Source organism: Ovis canadensis, chromosome X (assembly GCF_042477335.2).
Source record: "Ovis canadensis isolate MfBH-ARS-UI-01 breed Bighorn chromosome X, ARS-UI_OviCan_v2, whole genome shotgun sequence".
Lineage (NCBI taxonomy): Eukaryota > Metazoa > Chordata > Mammalia > Artiodactyla > Bovidae > Ovis > Ovis canadensis.
The window spans coordinates 87,727,138-87,741,953 of record NC_091727.1 but is presented as its reverse complement, the minus strand read 5'-3'; the positions used below and the strand labels follow the sequence as shown (position 1 = coordinate 87,741,953).

At 49.0% G+C, this 14,816-nt stretch overlaps 1 protein-coding gene across 1 annotated transcript in view; it reads right to left on the bottom strand.

Annotated features, from left to right (window-relative positions):
• TMEM185A (transmembrane protein 185A) overlaps nucleotides 1-2,732 on the bottom strand; it is a 43,457-nt gene extending 40,725 nt beyond the window's left edge. Inside the window, exon 1 of the mRNA XM_070290606.1 lies at nucleotides 1,714-2,732. Coding sequence (XP_070146707.1) covers nucleotides 1,714-1,940 — 227 coding nt within the window. The 5' untranslated portion in view covers nucleotides 1,941-2,732. The remainder of the gene's footprint in view (nucleotides 1-1,713) is intronic.
• Between the last annotated feature and the right edge of the window lie 12,084 nt (nucleotides 2,733-14,816).

Sequence of the window (14,816 nt, the reverse complement as noted above, 5' to 3'; positions counted from 1 at the left end):
AAGGACGTTATCTGTGCAGCACGGTTTTGCTTCAGCAACTGTTAGTTCCATCACTTCAGGCAGTTCTTTGTAGCTTTAGAATGCTCTTGTCACCTTGCAAAATTGTCCTGGAGCTTTCTATTTGTAAAGCGCTTTGCAATCGATCATTAAATTGGCCTCCTTATTCTGCTACCGATAAAACAGATAAGTGAGTGACCCAAGGACAGAAAGGAATTCAGATCTTATCGTTCTCATCACCATCGCCAAACAGTGTAGCTACACAAGGCCTATCCAACTCTGCTATACCGGAAATGAACCCTAACCCCTACCTAGGAGCAGCAGAGGAAGGCGGTGCATGTAGCCAGTTCTCTGCTACTTGCTCTCAACAAGCTCCTCTATGCAGAGCATCTTGAAGGCCAACGGTGACAATGACTGCACTGGGATGGGCACACTGGCACTTCAGACTAGACAGAAGATGAACAGGACAGTGCTCAAAGAGGAGTAAGAGCACTCAGGAAGTCACAGTGGCTCGCAGCTTAAAACGTCACCATCCCTAAGGAGACGGTACTCCCAACACACACACTCATCCTCTATCTCTCCCTCAAGACTTCCCTGCATCCCCTACAAGCAGCCTGGACAGTGGTCTCTCCGGGCTGACACAGTACAACACTGCACACTGCCATAAATCGTCTATTTCCCTGCCCTTCTTCCATTCCCATGGGCCCTCCCAGCATCTGAAGTCCCCAGCCCAGGACCCAGCATAGGAAAGGTTCATCAAGTGAGTGGTTTCCAAACAGTAAATATGAGAGACAGGGCACTCCCTTCACAGGGCAGTGGACTTAAGAGATCAGCTAGACCAACTCCTTATTTTTCACATGAGCAGAAAATCCCCCAGTTACATATGGCCTGGTCTCCAACCCAGGTCTTTGGGTTCAGTTTAGTTCCATATTTTACAAGTGGCTCCTATGTGTGTCAGACACAGCGGGGCCTGTTGGGAATAGAGAACTGAGTAGGAGACCATCTCTGCTTTAGGGAGTTCACAGTCTGGGGACATAAGAGAGTTACAGAACACTTGGGCAAGTGCAAGGAGAGACGCTCGATTCCTTAGCCTGAGTGCCTTCCATTCTGTCCACTCGCTAGTCCCCATCTGGGAAACAGAACGGCAATATCTACTTCCTGCAAATAAACATATAATCAAGACTGATGAGACAACACGCACGGAAAATTGTCAGGTTTATCCCCCCAGAAAGCATTACGTAAGGTCCCGCCATACCCTGACACGGACTCCAAGGATTGAACAGTATTTCAGATATCAGTTCCACAAAGAAGCAAACAAGCGAGGTTTGGGCAAACGTCCAAGGCAAACCTCAAGGGCTGGGAGGAACTGGAGGAAACAGCTGGGGTAGGGGGTAGGGGTGTCGGGTCAAGTGAAGCGGCCCTGGCCCGGCGAACGGAGGCAGGCAGTGGGTGCCAGAAGATGGAGTGGTGAGAGGGAAGTTGGGACATCGACAAGGGAGGGCGAGCGGAGGGGCGTGGAGTTCCGGCAGGGCTGGGGCCGCGGCCGGGAGGTTCTAGAAGGGACGGTAGGCCGGAGGTTGAATGTAGCGGACGCGGGAGGAGCAGCGGGTCGGCGCCGGGGCCGATCGGTTTTCCGAGGAGGCTCGGGCAGGCCCCGTCGCCCACCGCGGCATCACGGCCGCCGCGCCTCCCCAAGCCGTGCGGGCGGCGCCTCACCTCGGGTTGAAGTCCTGGAAGAGGCCCCTCAGGTTCATGGCGGAGAACTCACCGCGGCGTCCTCCTCCTCCTCCCCCCGCCCCCCCGCGCAGCGCGGTCTGCGCGTTACAGCGGGTACATGGTGCCAGCGCTGGCCGCGTAACCGTCGTCGCCGCCGCCGCCTCCCGGAGAAACCTGAGTTGCACCTCCCTCCCCTCCTTCCGGGCTTCCGTAAGGCCGCTGCGCATGCGCCCTGAGCCCCGCCCCGCCGGCCCGAGGAGCGCGGTGGGCAACGCGCGACGCCGGTGTCTCAGCTCCCCGTGCGCGAAGGTCCCGGCCCTCGGCCCCGCAGCGGGCCAAGGAGGTGGCGGGGACGACGGAGGCCGGAGGGACAGAGGACCCGAGGGAGGGCACGGAGAACCAAACAGGGCTGCTGACTCTGCGCAGGCCCACGGGGAGGGAGCGTCCGCCCGGGAGTCCCGCGGGGAGGTCTTCGCGGACCCCTGACACCTTGGCCCGCGCTGCCTTCTGGAGGTTTCCCTCAGCGAGAACTGAGCCTTGAGGGTAGTGACCCTGGGAATCACGTTGCATTTTGGTGATCTCCTCCCAGGCTTCACCTGTCAAACGTGTCAATGACTGCTTCTCAAATTCCCTCCCAAGGCCCACGTCAGCGCGTGGAGATATGCTGGCCGTCCCAAACTCAGGCCACCCTGCTCCAAAGTCATCCGCCCTCCCTACGACCTTCCCCCTCCTCGGTTGCCTCTCTGCGTTGGCAGCAGACCTAGTCACCGGCTTGGTTGCAAGGTGGGGTGCCCAAACTGGATATCTGGAAGTTATCTTGGCTTTGCTAACCTAGTTCAAAGTCTCCTTGGCTCCTGCCTAGACTCTGTGGTCGCGTCCCACCTGGCCCAGCTCTTCCTCCACTATGAGCCATCCTATTTATAACTGCCGGGTTCATTTTCCTTGGGCAAGTCAACATCTTTGAGTCTCATTTTCTTCTCCTCTGCAAAACAGAGATAATAAAACCTACTTCCTAAACTTCGCAAGATTTGGTGAGATAGCGTGCATAACACACTGCCTGGTGCACACTCGGTGCTCAGAGAACACTGTTGCTATCTGGTGCTTCTAAAGGGGCCTCTATTCAAGGAGTCTGTTAACTTTTGAAATTAGCAGAACAAGCTCGAGCAGGTGGCCTAGTCTACCTTCTTCACTTCCGGGCTGATTCGAGTTTTCCATGGGCACAGGAATACCTTAGACATTAGTCTCATATCATTATGGGTAATAGTTATACTTTGTTACAATTGCATTTTCTCAAATGGCAGTTTTATAGGATTTAGCCCTGGAGGCAGCTTGAGAATATCACAATTATGAGAGTCATACTTTGCCATGATGTATTACCTTTCTTCTGAGAACTTGAAAAACATTTCACAAGTGGTAATTAGGCTTCCCAAACCCACTAGGGAATGGGTACTATTATATGAGCTGTTTTTAAGGATGAGTGACCTGAATCAAGTTTGTTAGCTGCTGAAACACCAGAGGACTGTCCTAGAGTTTGAGTCTTATCTCCCCAGCCCATCCTTCCAGTGGAGTCCTTTGTCTGCCCCTGAGGAGGTTCTCAATGAGCATAGAAATACAGAAGGGAAAGCTGAGGCACAGAAAAGCTTGTATAATGTGCCCTGAGCTGCCCAGCAACTAAGGAGGTAGGACTTGGAGTTCCTGACAAACTTGCAGCCCACATTCTGCAAAAAAAGAGACACTTGCCAGTGACCAGATTGGCCAGCACCACTTCCTTACTAGTGGCCTCACTCCAAACAGGCATTAAGATTGAGATTGTTGGTCAGTTAAGACACTTGAGTACCAGGTACTGTTGCCCTTTCAAGAGATTCATGGACAGAGACCAAACAGGCTGCTCAGACTCCAGAGCCTTGAGAGCAGGCACTACTTTGGTGAGGTCCCAGAGGATCTCAGAGCTGAGCCACTGCTCTGTAGACTGGTAGTACCCCCAACATCCAAGATGATCAACCTGTGGGGGCTGCCTAGCCTGGGGGAACAGGATGCCAATGCACAAACAACTGTCACTGTATTCTTTTGCCCTGACAAGCCAAGTTGCCAAGGGAGCATAAAGGCCTGTCCATGAGGACATATAGGAAAAATTGGACTACCCAAGCCTCCCATCCTGAACCTTTGAGAAGTGGAGGTACCTGGACTGCCTCAACTTCACTGGTGGCCCTGCCATGTATTTTTCTGGGGCTCCCATGGAAATAAGATTCAGAGCATCCAGGTGACCCTCTTGTCCTCTCTCCAAGTACAAAAGACTCTGCTGCCAATCTGCTGCCCACCTCAGACCCCTCATTCAGTGTCTGACCATCTGCAGCAGCCCAAAGCTTCAATGGCCTGTGTGGACAAATCCATGAGTGACCCAAGCATTGAGGAAAGCCCCTGAGCCGTGCAAAGGATGACACCTTCATCATCTCTAGCCAACCTGGACTGGCTACCACATTTTAGGGCCACCTTACTTAGAGGCTGCCAATAATCTTCATACAAAGGCCTGAAATGGTTCTGGATCGAAAAGGCATGAACTCCAAGTAAACCAGAAAGCATATCCATGTGGCTTTGGAGTGGACACGTGTTACTGAGTTCAAGAAACTTCAATGTATATCTGGACCATGGTTTTAAAGACCACCTTGGATTTATGCTACGCTTCGGATAAGTAGGTGACTTTTCCAATTCAACATTCACATTGACTCCAATGTGGTGGGTGGAAGGTGGGCTTCTAAAGAGCAGGGCCCTAAAAGGAGCCAATGCTGCCTTCAGACACTCTGGTCATGGAAGACGTGGGTCAGGGAACAAAATAGTTGTTGCCCAGCTGTCCCTGCCACCAGGGCTGCTCCCCCAGGCAACCACAGCAGCAGAATGAAGGGGACACAGAAGACTCAGACCAGTGTCACTGTCCCTCCAGTGGAGAGAGGGATAGCTAGGAGCCAATGCCAGGCCTACTGGGGGACAGGGCCTGCCCCAGGGTTCCTGGGGAACCTGCTTTAGAGCTTCTTCAGCCAGGCTGGCCCTTGTTGTTGTTCAGTCCTTCAGCTGTGTCTGACTCTTTGTGACCCATGGACTGCAGAACACCAGACTTCCCTGTCCTTCATGTCCCGGAGTTTGCTCAGATTAATGTCCATTGAGTTGATGATGCCATCAAACCCCATCTCATCCTCTACCACCCTCTTCTACTCCTGCCCTCAATCTTTCCCAGAATCTGGGTCTTTTCCAATGAGTTGGCCCTTCGCATCAGGTGGCCAAAGTATTGGAGCTTCAGCATCAGTCCTTCCAAGGAATATTCAGGGTTGATTTCCTTTAGGATTGACTGGTTCGATCTCCTTGCTGTCCAGGTGAGTCTCAAGAGTCTTCTCCATCATCACAGTTCAAAAGCATCATTTTTTTTTTGGCATTCAGCCTTCTATATGGTCCAACTCTCACATCCATATATGAGTACTGGAAAAATCACAGATTTGACTAGACAGACCTTTTTAGGCAACGTGAGGGCTCTGCTTTTTAATATGCTATCTACGTTTGTCATAGCTTTTCTTTGAAGGAACAAGTGTCTTAATTTCATGCCTGAGGTCACCATTTGCAGTGATTTTAGAACCCAGAAAAAATAAAGTCTCACTGTTTCCATTGTTTTCCCATCTATTTGCCATGAAGTGATGGGAACGGATGCCATGATCTCAGTTTTCTGTTGAGATTTAAGCCAGCTTTTCACTCTCCTCTTTACCTTCATCAAGAGGCTCTTTAGTTCCTCTTCATTTTCTGCTATTAGAGTGTTATCATCTGCTTATCTGAGGTTGTTATTTCTCCCACAAATCTTGATTCCAGCTTGTGCTTCATCCAGCCTGGCATTTCCCATGATGTACTATCCATATAGGTTAAATAAATAGGGTGACAGTACACAGCCTTGACATACTCCTTTCCGAATTTGGAACCAGTCAGTTGTTCCATGTTAGGTTCTAACTATTGCTTCTTGACATGCATACAGGTTTCTCAGGAGGCATTTCATGTGGTCTGGTATTCCCATCTCTTTAAGAATTTTCCACAGTTTGTCGTGATCCACACAGTCAAAGGCTTTAGTGTAGTCAATGAACCAGAAGTACATGTTTTTCTGGAATTATCTTGCTTTCTCCATAATCCAACAGAAGTTGGCAATTTGACCTCTCATTTCTCTGCCTTTCCTCAGTCCATCTTGAACATCTGGAAGTTCTTGGTTCACGTACTGTTGAAGCCTAGCTTGAAGGATTTTGAGCATTACATTGCTAGCATGTGAATTGAGTACAATTGTGTGGTAGTTTGAACATGCTTTGACATTGCCCTTCTTTGGGATTGGAATGAAAACTGGTCTTTTCCAGTCCTGTGGTCACTGCTGATTTTTCCCAGTTGGCTGCCATATTGAGTCCAGCACTTTCACAGCATCATCTTTTTGGATTTGAAATAGCTCAGCTGGAATGGGAAAAATAAGAGATCTCTTCAAGAAAATTAGAGATTTTTCATGCAAAGACAGGCACAATAAAGGACAGAAACAGTATGGGCCTAATAGAAGCAGAAGAGATTAAGAAGAGGTGGCAAGAATACACAGATCTATTAAAAAAAGATCTTAATGACCCAGATTATCACTATGGTGTGATCACTCACTTAGAGCCAGACATCCTGGAGTACAAAGTCCAGTGGGCCTTAGGGAGAATCACTACAAACAAAGCTAGCGGATGTGATGGGATTCCAGCTGAGCTACTTTAAATCCTAAAAGATAATGCTCTAAAGTGCTGCACTCAATATGCCAGGAAATTTGGAAAACTCATCAGTGGCCACAGGATTGGAAAAGATCAGTTTTTATTCCAATCTCAAAGAAGGGCAGTGGCAAAGCATGTTCACACTACCACACAATTGCACTCATTTTACCTACCAGCAAAGTAATGTTCAAAATTTTCTAAGCTAGGCTTCAACAGTATGTGAGCTGAGAACTTCCAGCTGTACAAGCTGGATTTAGAAAAGGCAGAGGAATCAGATATCAAATTACCAACATCCATTGGGTCATAGAAAAAGCAAGAGAATTTCAGAGAAATATGTAATTCTGGTTCATTGACTACATTAAAGACTTTGACTGTGTGGATCACAACAAACTGTGGAAAATTCTTAAAGAGATGGGAATACCAGACCACATGAAATGCCTCCTGAGAAACCTGTATGCAGGTCAAGAAGCAACAGTTAGATCTGAATATGGAACAATGGACTGGTTCCAAATTGGGAAAGGAGTGTTTCAAGGCTGTATATTGTCACCCTGCTTATTTAACTTATATGCAGAGTACATCATGGGAAATGCCAGTCTGGATGAATCACAAGCTGGAATCAAGGTTGCTGGGAGAAATATCAATAAGCTCAGATATGCAGATGCCACCATGCTTATGGCAGAAGGTGAAGAGGAAATAAAGAGCCTCTTGATGAAGGTGAATGAGGAGAGTGAAAAAGCTGGCTTAAAACTCCACAGAAAACTAAGATCATGACATCCAGTCTCGTAACTTCATGGCAAATAGATGGGAAAACAATGGAAACAGTGACAGACTTTAATTTGGAGGGCAGATTGTGACTGCAGTCATGAAATTAAAAGACACTTGTTCCTTTGAAGAAAAGCTATGATAAACCTAGATAGCATATTAAAATAGCAGAGACATTACTTTGCTGACAAAGATCCATATAGTCAAATCTATGATTTTTCCAGTAGCCATGTATGGATGTGAGTTGAACCATAAAGAAGGCTGAATGGCAAAAAATTTATGCTTTTGAACTTTGGGTTGGAGAAGACTCCTGAAAGTCCTTGGGACTGTAAAGAGATCAAACCAGTCAATCCTAAAGGAAATCAGTCCTGAATTTTCATTGTAAAGACTGATACTGAGGCTGAAGCGCCAATACTTTGGCCACCTGATGTGAAGAGCTGACTCATTGGAAAAGACCTTGATGCTTGGCAAGATTGAAGGCAGGAGGAGAAGGGGATGACAGAGGAGGAGATGGTTGGTTGGCATCACAGACTCAATGGACATGAGTTTGAGCAAGCTTCAGGTGATAGTGAAGGACAGGGAAGCCTGTCATGCTGCAGTCCATGGGGTGGCAAAGAGTCAGATACAACTGATCGACTGAACAACAACAACGGGAATTCCATCACCCTTACTATCTTTGTCCATGGTAATGCTGCCTAAAGTCCACTTGACTTCACATCCCAGATGTCTTTCTCCAGCTGAGTGGTCACACCATCCTGGTTATCCAGGTCATTAAGACCTTTTTTGTACAGGTCTTCTGTGTATTCTTGCCACCTCTTCTTACTCTCTTTTGTTTCTGTTAGGTCCTTTCTGTTTCTGTCCTTTGTTGTGCCCATCTTTGCATGAAAATTTCCCTTGATATCTCCAGTTTTCTTGAAGAGATCTCTAGTCTTTCCCATTCTACTGTTTTCCTCTATTTCTTTGCACTGTTCACTTAAGAAGTCTTTCTTATCTCTTCTTGCTACTCTTGAGAACTCTGCATTCAGTTGGGTATATCTTTCCCTTTCTCCTCTGCCTTTCACTTGTCTTCTTTTATCAGCTATTTGTAAAGCCTCCTCAAACAACCATTCAGCCTTCTTACATTTCTTTTTCTTTGGGATTATTTTAGTCATCACCTCCTGTACAGTGATGCAAACAAACCTTTGTCAGTAGTTCTTCAGGCACACTGTCTACCAGACCTAGTCACTTGAATCTATTTGTCACCTGCACTGTATAATCATAAGGGATTTGATTTAGGTCATACCTGAATGACCTAGTGATTTTGCCTACTTTCTTCAGTTTAAGTCTGAATTTGGCAATAAGGAGTTCATGATCTGAGCCACAGTCAGCTCCATGTTTTGCTTTTGCTGACTGTATAGAGCTGCTCCATCTTCAGCTGCAAAGAATATAATCAATCTGATTTCAATATTGATCATCTGGTTATGTTCAGGTGTAGAATCATCTTTTGTGTTGTTGAAAGAGGGTATCTGCTATGACAAGTGCTTTCTCCTGACAAAGCTTTGTTCATGTTTGCCCTGCTTCATTTTGTACTCCAAGGCCAAACTTGCCTGTTACTCCAGGCATCTCTTGACTTCCTACTTTTGCATTCCAATTCCCTATGATGAATAGGACATCTTTTTTTTTGGTGTTAGTTCTGGAAGGTCTTGTAGGTCTTCACAGAACTGTTGACTTCAGCTTCTTTGGCTTGAGCGGTTGGGGCGTGAATTGTATTACTGCGCTGGCCCTCTCGACCTGAAATTCTGCACTCTTGAGTTCCTGAAAGGGCTCATCCTGAATGCCACCAATGAGAAAATCCCTGGAGTCCCAAGACTTCACTTATATGATGCAACCCCCCATGCCCATGCCCACTTCCAGAGAGGACCCTTTGTTTCTGGCTCCTTTAGCTAGACTCCATGAGTGCCTAGTCTTTTGTGCCCTGAGAGCTCCCTGGCAGAGGCTAGGTTTGGGGGCTTGAGGAGCTCAGGGAGGGGCTTCCATTCTGCTTGAACTTCGCCCCCCTCCCCCACTACATCTTCCTCCAGAGATCAGAAAGGCCACCCCTTGCTGGGAGGAATCCCTTAGGATTAGCATACTGCTGCTGCTGGGACAAGAGGGAGGGGTGTGTCCAGGCCCCTCTGGCCCTCTTGTCACTTATCCCTGGGAGCCAGTGGATGAACACCTCTCCTGGAGCAAGCTACCCACTAAAGCAAGCAGGGACCATTTCCTGTTAGAAGGTCAAGCAGGGAGGCTGTGTCTGGGCCTCTAGAGCCACCAGAATGTCCCTGTGGCTTCTGCTGTGGACCTCTCTTGCCACCAGAGACTCCAGGAAAGTGTCCCAGGGCTTCTGAGAAGCACCATTTGGAACAGTCAAGCAGCTGTAGACATTTGTCAGATGGATAGATTGCTCTGTCAAAGTCTCCCGTCTACAGTGGGATCCTGCCACCTCCTAAAATGTTTTCTCCAGCCCCACACACAGCGCTCCACCCTGCCCTGACCTCTCTGCATTGTAAGGGGGTAGTGCTCTCCCCAAACTCTGTGTCCTAACAGCTGAGCCTCCCTGCAGCCCCTTAGATCATAGGTGTTCAGGAAATGAATTTGGGAGTCCAACCTACACAAGAGCCACGCTAGCAAGCAGTTTCCCCACACCCTAGACCTCACCCTGGGTCCCCCACCTCTGTCAGAACCATGATCTCTGCTTCCTAAGTTTCCAGTAGCTACAGGCATTATCTGTGGGCAGCTGCCCTCCCCTTCTCCCAGGGCATGGACATGCTGAGGCTTTTTGAATCTTATTATAGAACAAGTTAAACCATGTTTGCACATACATGAGATAGGTCATCCATTTGATAATATTTTAACTGGAAAGAGAAAAATATGCATCAAGCAATGCATAAATGGATCCTTAGACATACATAGATATGGGAATATTAAAATGTGGGGGAAGGTACATTTTGAATACTCAGTAACAATAGCCCCTTGTCACTGAGCAGCAACTCTGGATCAGCCACTTCATATGCAGGTAACACCTTGTATCATAATTGTTAGGGTTTGAATTATATCCCCAAAAGGTATGCTGAAATCTTCATCCCCATAGCTTCCAGGGGAACGGAAGGGGAAATAGGGTCTGTGCAGATATAGTCACATTAAGATGAGGTCGTTAGACTGGGCCTGATCCCATAGTTTTCATTCCAATCCCAAAGAAAGGCAGTGCCAAAGAATGTTCAAACTACTACACAATTGCAGTCATCTCACACGCTAGTAAAGTAATGCTCAAAATTCTCCAAGCCAGACTTCAACAGTACGTTAACCCGTGAACTTCCAGATGTCCACGCTGGGTTTGGAAAAGGCAGAGGAACCAGAGATCAAACTGTCAACAACAGGCGGATCATTGAAAAAGCAAGAGAGTTCCAGAGAAACATCTATTTCTGCTTTATTGACTATGCCAATGCCTTTGACTGTGTGGGTCACAACAAACTGTGGAAAATTCTCAAAGAGATGGGAATACCAGACCACCTTACTTGCCTCCTGAGAAACCTGTATGCAGGTCAAGAAACAACAGTTAGATCTGAACATGGAAAAATGGACTGGTTCCAAATTGGGAAAGGAGTGTGTCAAGGATGTATACTGTCACCCTGCTTATTTAACTTATATGCAGAGTACATTGTGAGAAATGCCGGGCTGGGTGAAGTACAAGCTGGAATCAAGATTGCCAGGATAAATATCATTAACCTCAGATATGCAGATGACACCACCCTTATGGCAGAAAGTGAAGAAGAACTAAAGAGCCTCTTGATGAAAGTGAAAAAGTTGGCTTAAATGTTCAGAAAACTAAGATCATGGCATCTGGTCCCATCACTTCATGGCAAATAGATGGGGAAACAATGGAAAAGGTGGCAGACTTTATTTTGGGGGGTTCCAAAATCACTGCAGATGGTGACTGCAGCCATGAAATTAAAAGACGCTTACTCCTTGGAAGAAAAGTTATGAGCAACCTAGACAGCATATTAAAAAGCAGAGACATTACTTTGCCAACAAAGGTCCATCTAGTCAAGGCTATGGTTTTCCAGCAGTCATGTGTGGATGTGAGAGCTGGACTATAAAGAAAGCTGAGCGCCAAAGAATGGATGCTTTTGAACTGTGGTGTTGGAGAAGACTTGGACTGCAAGGAGATCCAACCAGTCAATCCTAAAGGAAATCAGTCCTGAATATTTATTGGAAGGACTGATGTTGAAACTGAAACTCCAATAATTTGGCCACCTGATGCAATGAACTGACTCATTTGAAAAGACCCTGATGCTGGGAAAGATTGAAGGCGGGAGGAGAAGGGGACGACAGAGGATGAGATGGCTTGATGGCATCACTGACACAATGGACATGAGTTTGAATAAACTCTGGAAGTTGATGATGGACAGGGAGGCCTGGCATGCTGTAATCCATGGGGTCGCAGAGTCGGACATGACTGAGAGACTGAACTGAACTCTATCTCATAGGATTGTTATCTTTATAGGAAGAGGGCAAATTGAACATAGGCATATCCAGAGGGGAGACAGCCATGAGAGCATGAAAGCAGCACCTGGAGTAATCCAGCCATAAACCAGGGAACACTTGGAGACATCACAAGATGGAAGAAACAAGAAAAATCCTCCTCCAGAGCCATCAGAGGGAGCATGGCCCTACCAGCACTGTGATTTTCAGAAAATCACTTGAGCCTTGAGGAAAGAGAGAGAAGTCACAAACCCCCCTCCCTGCCCCCACCCGCCAATTTGTGGTGCCTTGTTGGACGATTCTAGGAACCTAATATAATCTCATATCAAGGTTCAGAAGTTGTACTGTTACAGTCTCCATTCTACAGAGAGCCTGACATTGGACCCTGCCCACAGCAACTCTCCTAAACCCCTCAAGACACCATCTCCCCTGGAATGAAAATGAGACCCTGGATGACGGGTGAGATCTAGCACAGAGAGTGTCAGGATGGAGAAGGCTCCTGGACATGGAGGCTTGGAGGCACAGCCCACTGAAGGCTGCTCTTATGTTCAGGCTACAGTCCTGCTCTCTCATTCCATGCCCACTCTCCTCCCTTCTCTCCCAGCTGCTGTGGAGTTCCATGTTCTCCTGCAGGCTCACTGCTCCGGGCAGACTGAATGTCAGGCAAGGGGAAGCCTGTCCTTTAAAGGACAGTGATTGCAGGGCTGGTGGACTCTCATTCAAAGCAGGGTGAGTGTCTGAGAATGTGGGTCTTTGAGATGCCCCTCCTTCTGGATGCTTGAGCACACGTGGCTTTCCACCCAGATGTAATCCTGTGAGTATCCCTTGGTTTCACATCCAGCATCCCACCACCATCCCAGCCCTATCCCTGTACCCAGGCCTAGCTCAGGGATCCAAGACAAGCAAAGGCCTGGGATTCCTTCCTTGCTCATGAAGGTCCCTAAAGCAGTAGCCAGTGATATTTGCCACAGAGGAGGGTAGGTGAGAGCCAGACAGGAGGTCAGTCCTTTGCCAAGGAGGCTAGAGGTCAGAACAGACATCAGCTGTGGCTGGGGAATGGGGGCTTCTCCGGAAAAGAACCGTGGCTGAGACAACTCCCACCAGCACCTAAAGGGGCAGGCTCAGGGCACTTAGAGAATGCGAGAGCTTCACTCTAATGGGCAGGGAGCTCCTTGTGCTTGGCCCCACCTTGGTGAGAATGACCTGGGTGCCTGGGTGGTTTGTGCTTATGCAGCGTCTACTGGAGAAGATGGTGCCTCCCCACCCCCTCCCCGGGAAATGCCCCTCCTCCGGAATGCCCTGGGTTGCTCTTGATATGGCTGCTATTGTCATGCTTGCTGAACTCCCCCTGGCCTAGTACTGTCACCCATCAGTCAGTTCATTTCATGAATAGACACAAAGAATACCTGCTTTTCCTGGGAGAGCCCCCTGGGGAGAGCCCCCAACCAAGGCCAGGTATAGACCTGGAACCCTGTATTTGCTAGAAAACCACTTTAAGACATCTGCCACAGAAGTCTGTCAAGATCCAGGCAGGACTCAGATTGTTGCCAAGGATACAAGGGTCCAGAGCAAAACTTTAGCTGTGCGTACATGTGAGTGTTCATTCACTCAGTCCTGTCCAACTCTTTACAACCCCAGGAATGTAGCCCCCCGGGGCTCCTCTGTCCATGGGAATTCTCAGGCAAGAATACTAGAGTGAGCTGTCATTTCTTCCTCCAGGGTATCTCCCCACCTAGGGATCGAACTTGCATCTCCCACATTGCAGGCAGAGTATTTAACACTGAGCCTCCAGGGAAGCCATGAGGAAACACAGGGACTTCTCAGAGGAGCAGAACATTCACTGAGACTCCTTAAGCCAGGGGAGGTGCCTGTCCAATCTGTGATGCCCTGGGCAAGATTAGCTGGGGAACAGGGTGGTGTGTGTCCACACAGAGACTGCTTCAGAAGATGCTGGATCCTGGAAATGACCTCCAGATAAGTCGGTGGGGATGGGGGTGGGGTGGGGGGCAGTTTGCGCCTCCTAGCAGCCAAAGACCTGAGGTTCTTATATACCCAGAGCAAGAACCCAACCACACCTAGCAGTCATATCCAATGAGGGGCATGAGGAGTACCTGTTATGAGAGCTGTCACATATACATCCTGGAGTGCCCCCTGGGGCTGTGGTCCCGGCCTTGGCCCCAGAGCACAGATGCCCTCATGGAGGGGGGGCAGCAGCTCACCTGCAGTGGCATCTGCTCCCCCCTCCCTCTCCCGGCCAGCCCCGGGCAGGTCTGATGAGATCTCCAGGGGCTTGCTGCTTCCACCTCTCTGGGGCGGCCAACCCTCTTTGCAGCCTGTACCCCCAGGACCCCACAGTCCTCCCCTGCCTGGATCCTTTCTGAATCCTCATTGGAGTCTGGGGCCTCTGGTGCCTGAGAGAGTGTCCTGGGGACCAACCCTGCCAACTGCTAGAGCCTATCCTCTGCTCAAACAGCCATAACAGGGACACCGCAGTCCTAGCTGGCTGCGCAGGTGGCTGACCAGGCACCCCTCTGCCTCTCACACTCAGGCTTAAAAGCCAGGACCTCACAGTCACATTCACAAGACCCTGAGTTTACTCCAACATGTGGAATTCCACAGGGAACGGTCTGATACACCTCGGGATCATAGAGATGTGCCCCGCACTTCCATGGCAATGAATACTACTGACCCACCACCAGGAGACTCGCCTGCAGGCTGCATTAAGTCCTGCCGGCTCCAGCTGAAGCAAAGTGGAAGGGGATGCTGCCCTGGGACTTCCAGATAAAGATACAACATGAGGTCATCAGGACCAGGGCCTAAGCCGCTCTCAGTTGGGGGGCAGGCAGGACAAATCCCAAGGCCAGGTTCCGGGGAGACGGGGCACTGTGGGCAGCAGGGGTGGGGGCCCTCAGGGCTGGGCTCCAAGAGGAGGATGCCCCCAACCCCAACAGGGGCCTTTGGCAGCTGGCTGCTGGCCTCCTGATGGGGACTGAGCACAGCCCGGAGGGGGCTGACAGTGCAGCTCATGGGGGCAGGGGCGGGGGTGTGTGTCTGTGTGAGAGGTGAGAGGAATCCCTGCAGCCAGCT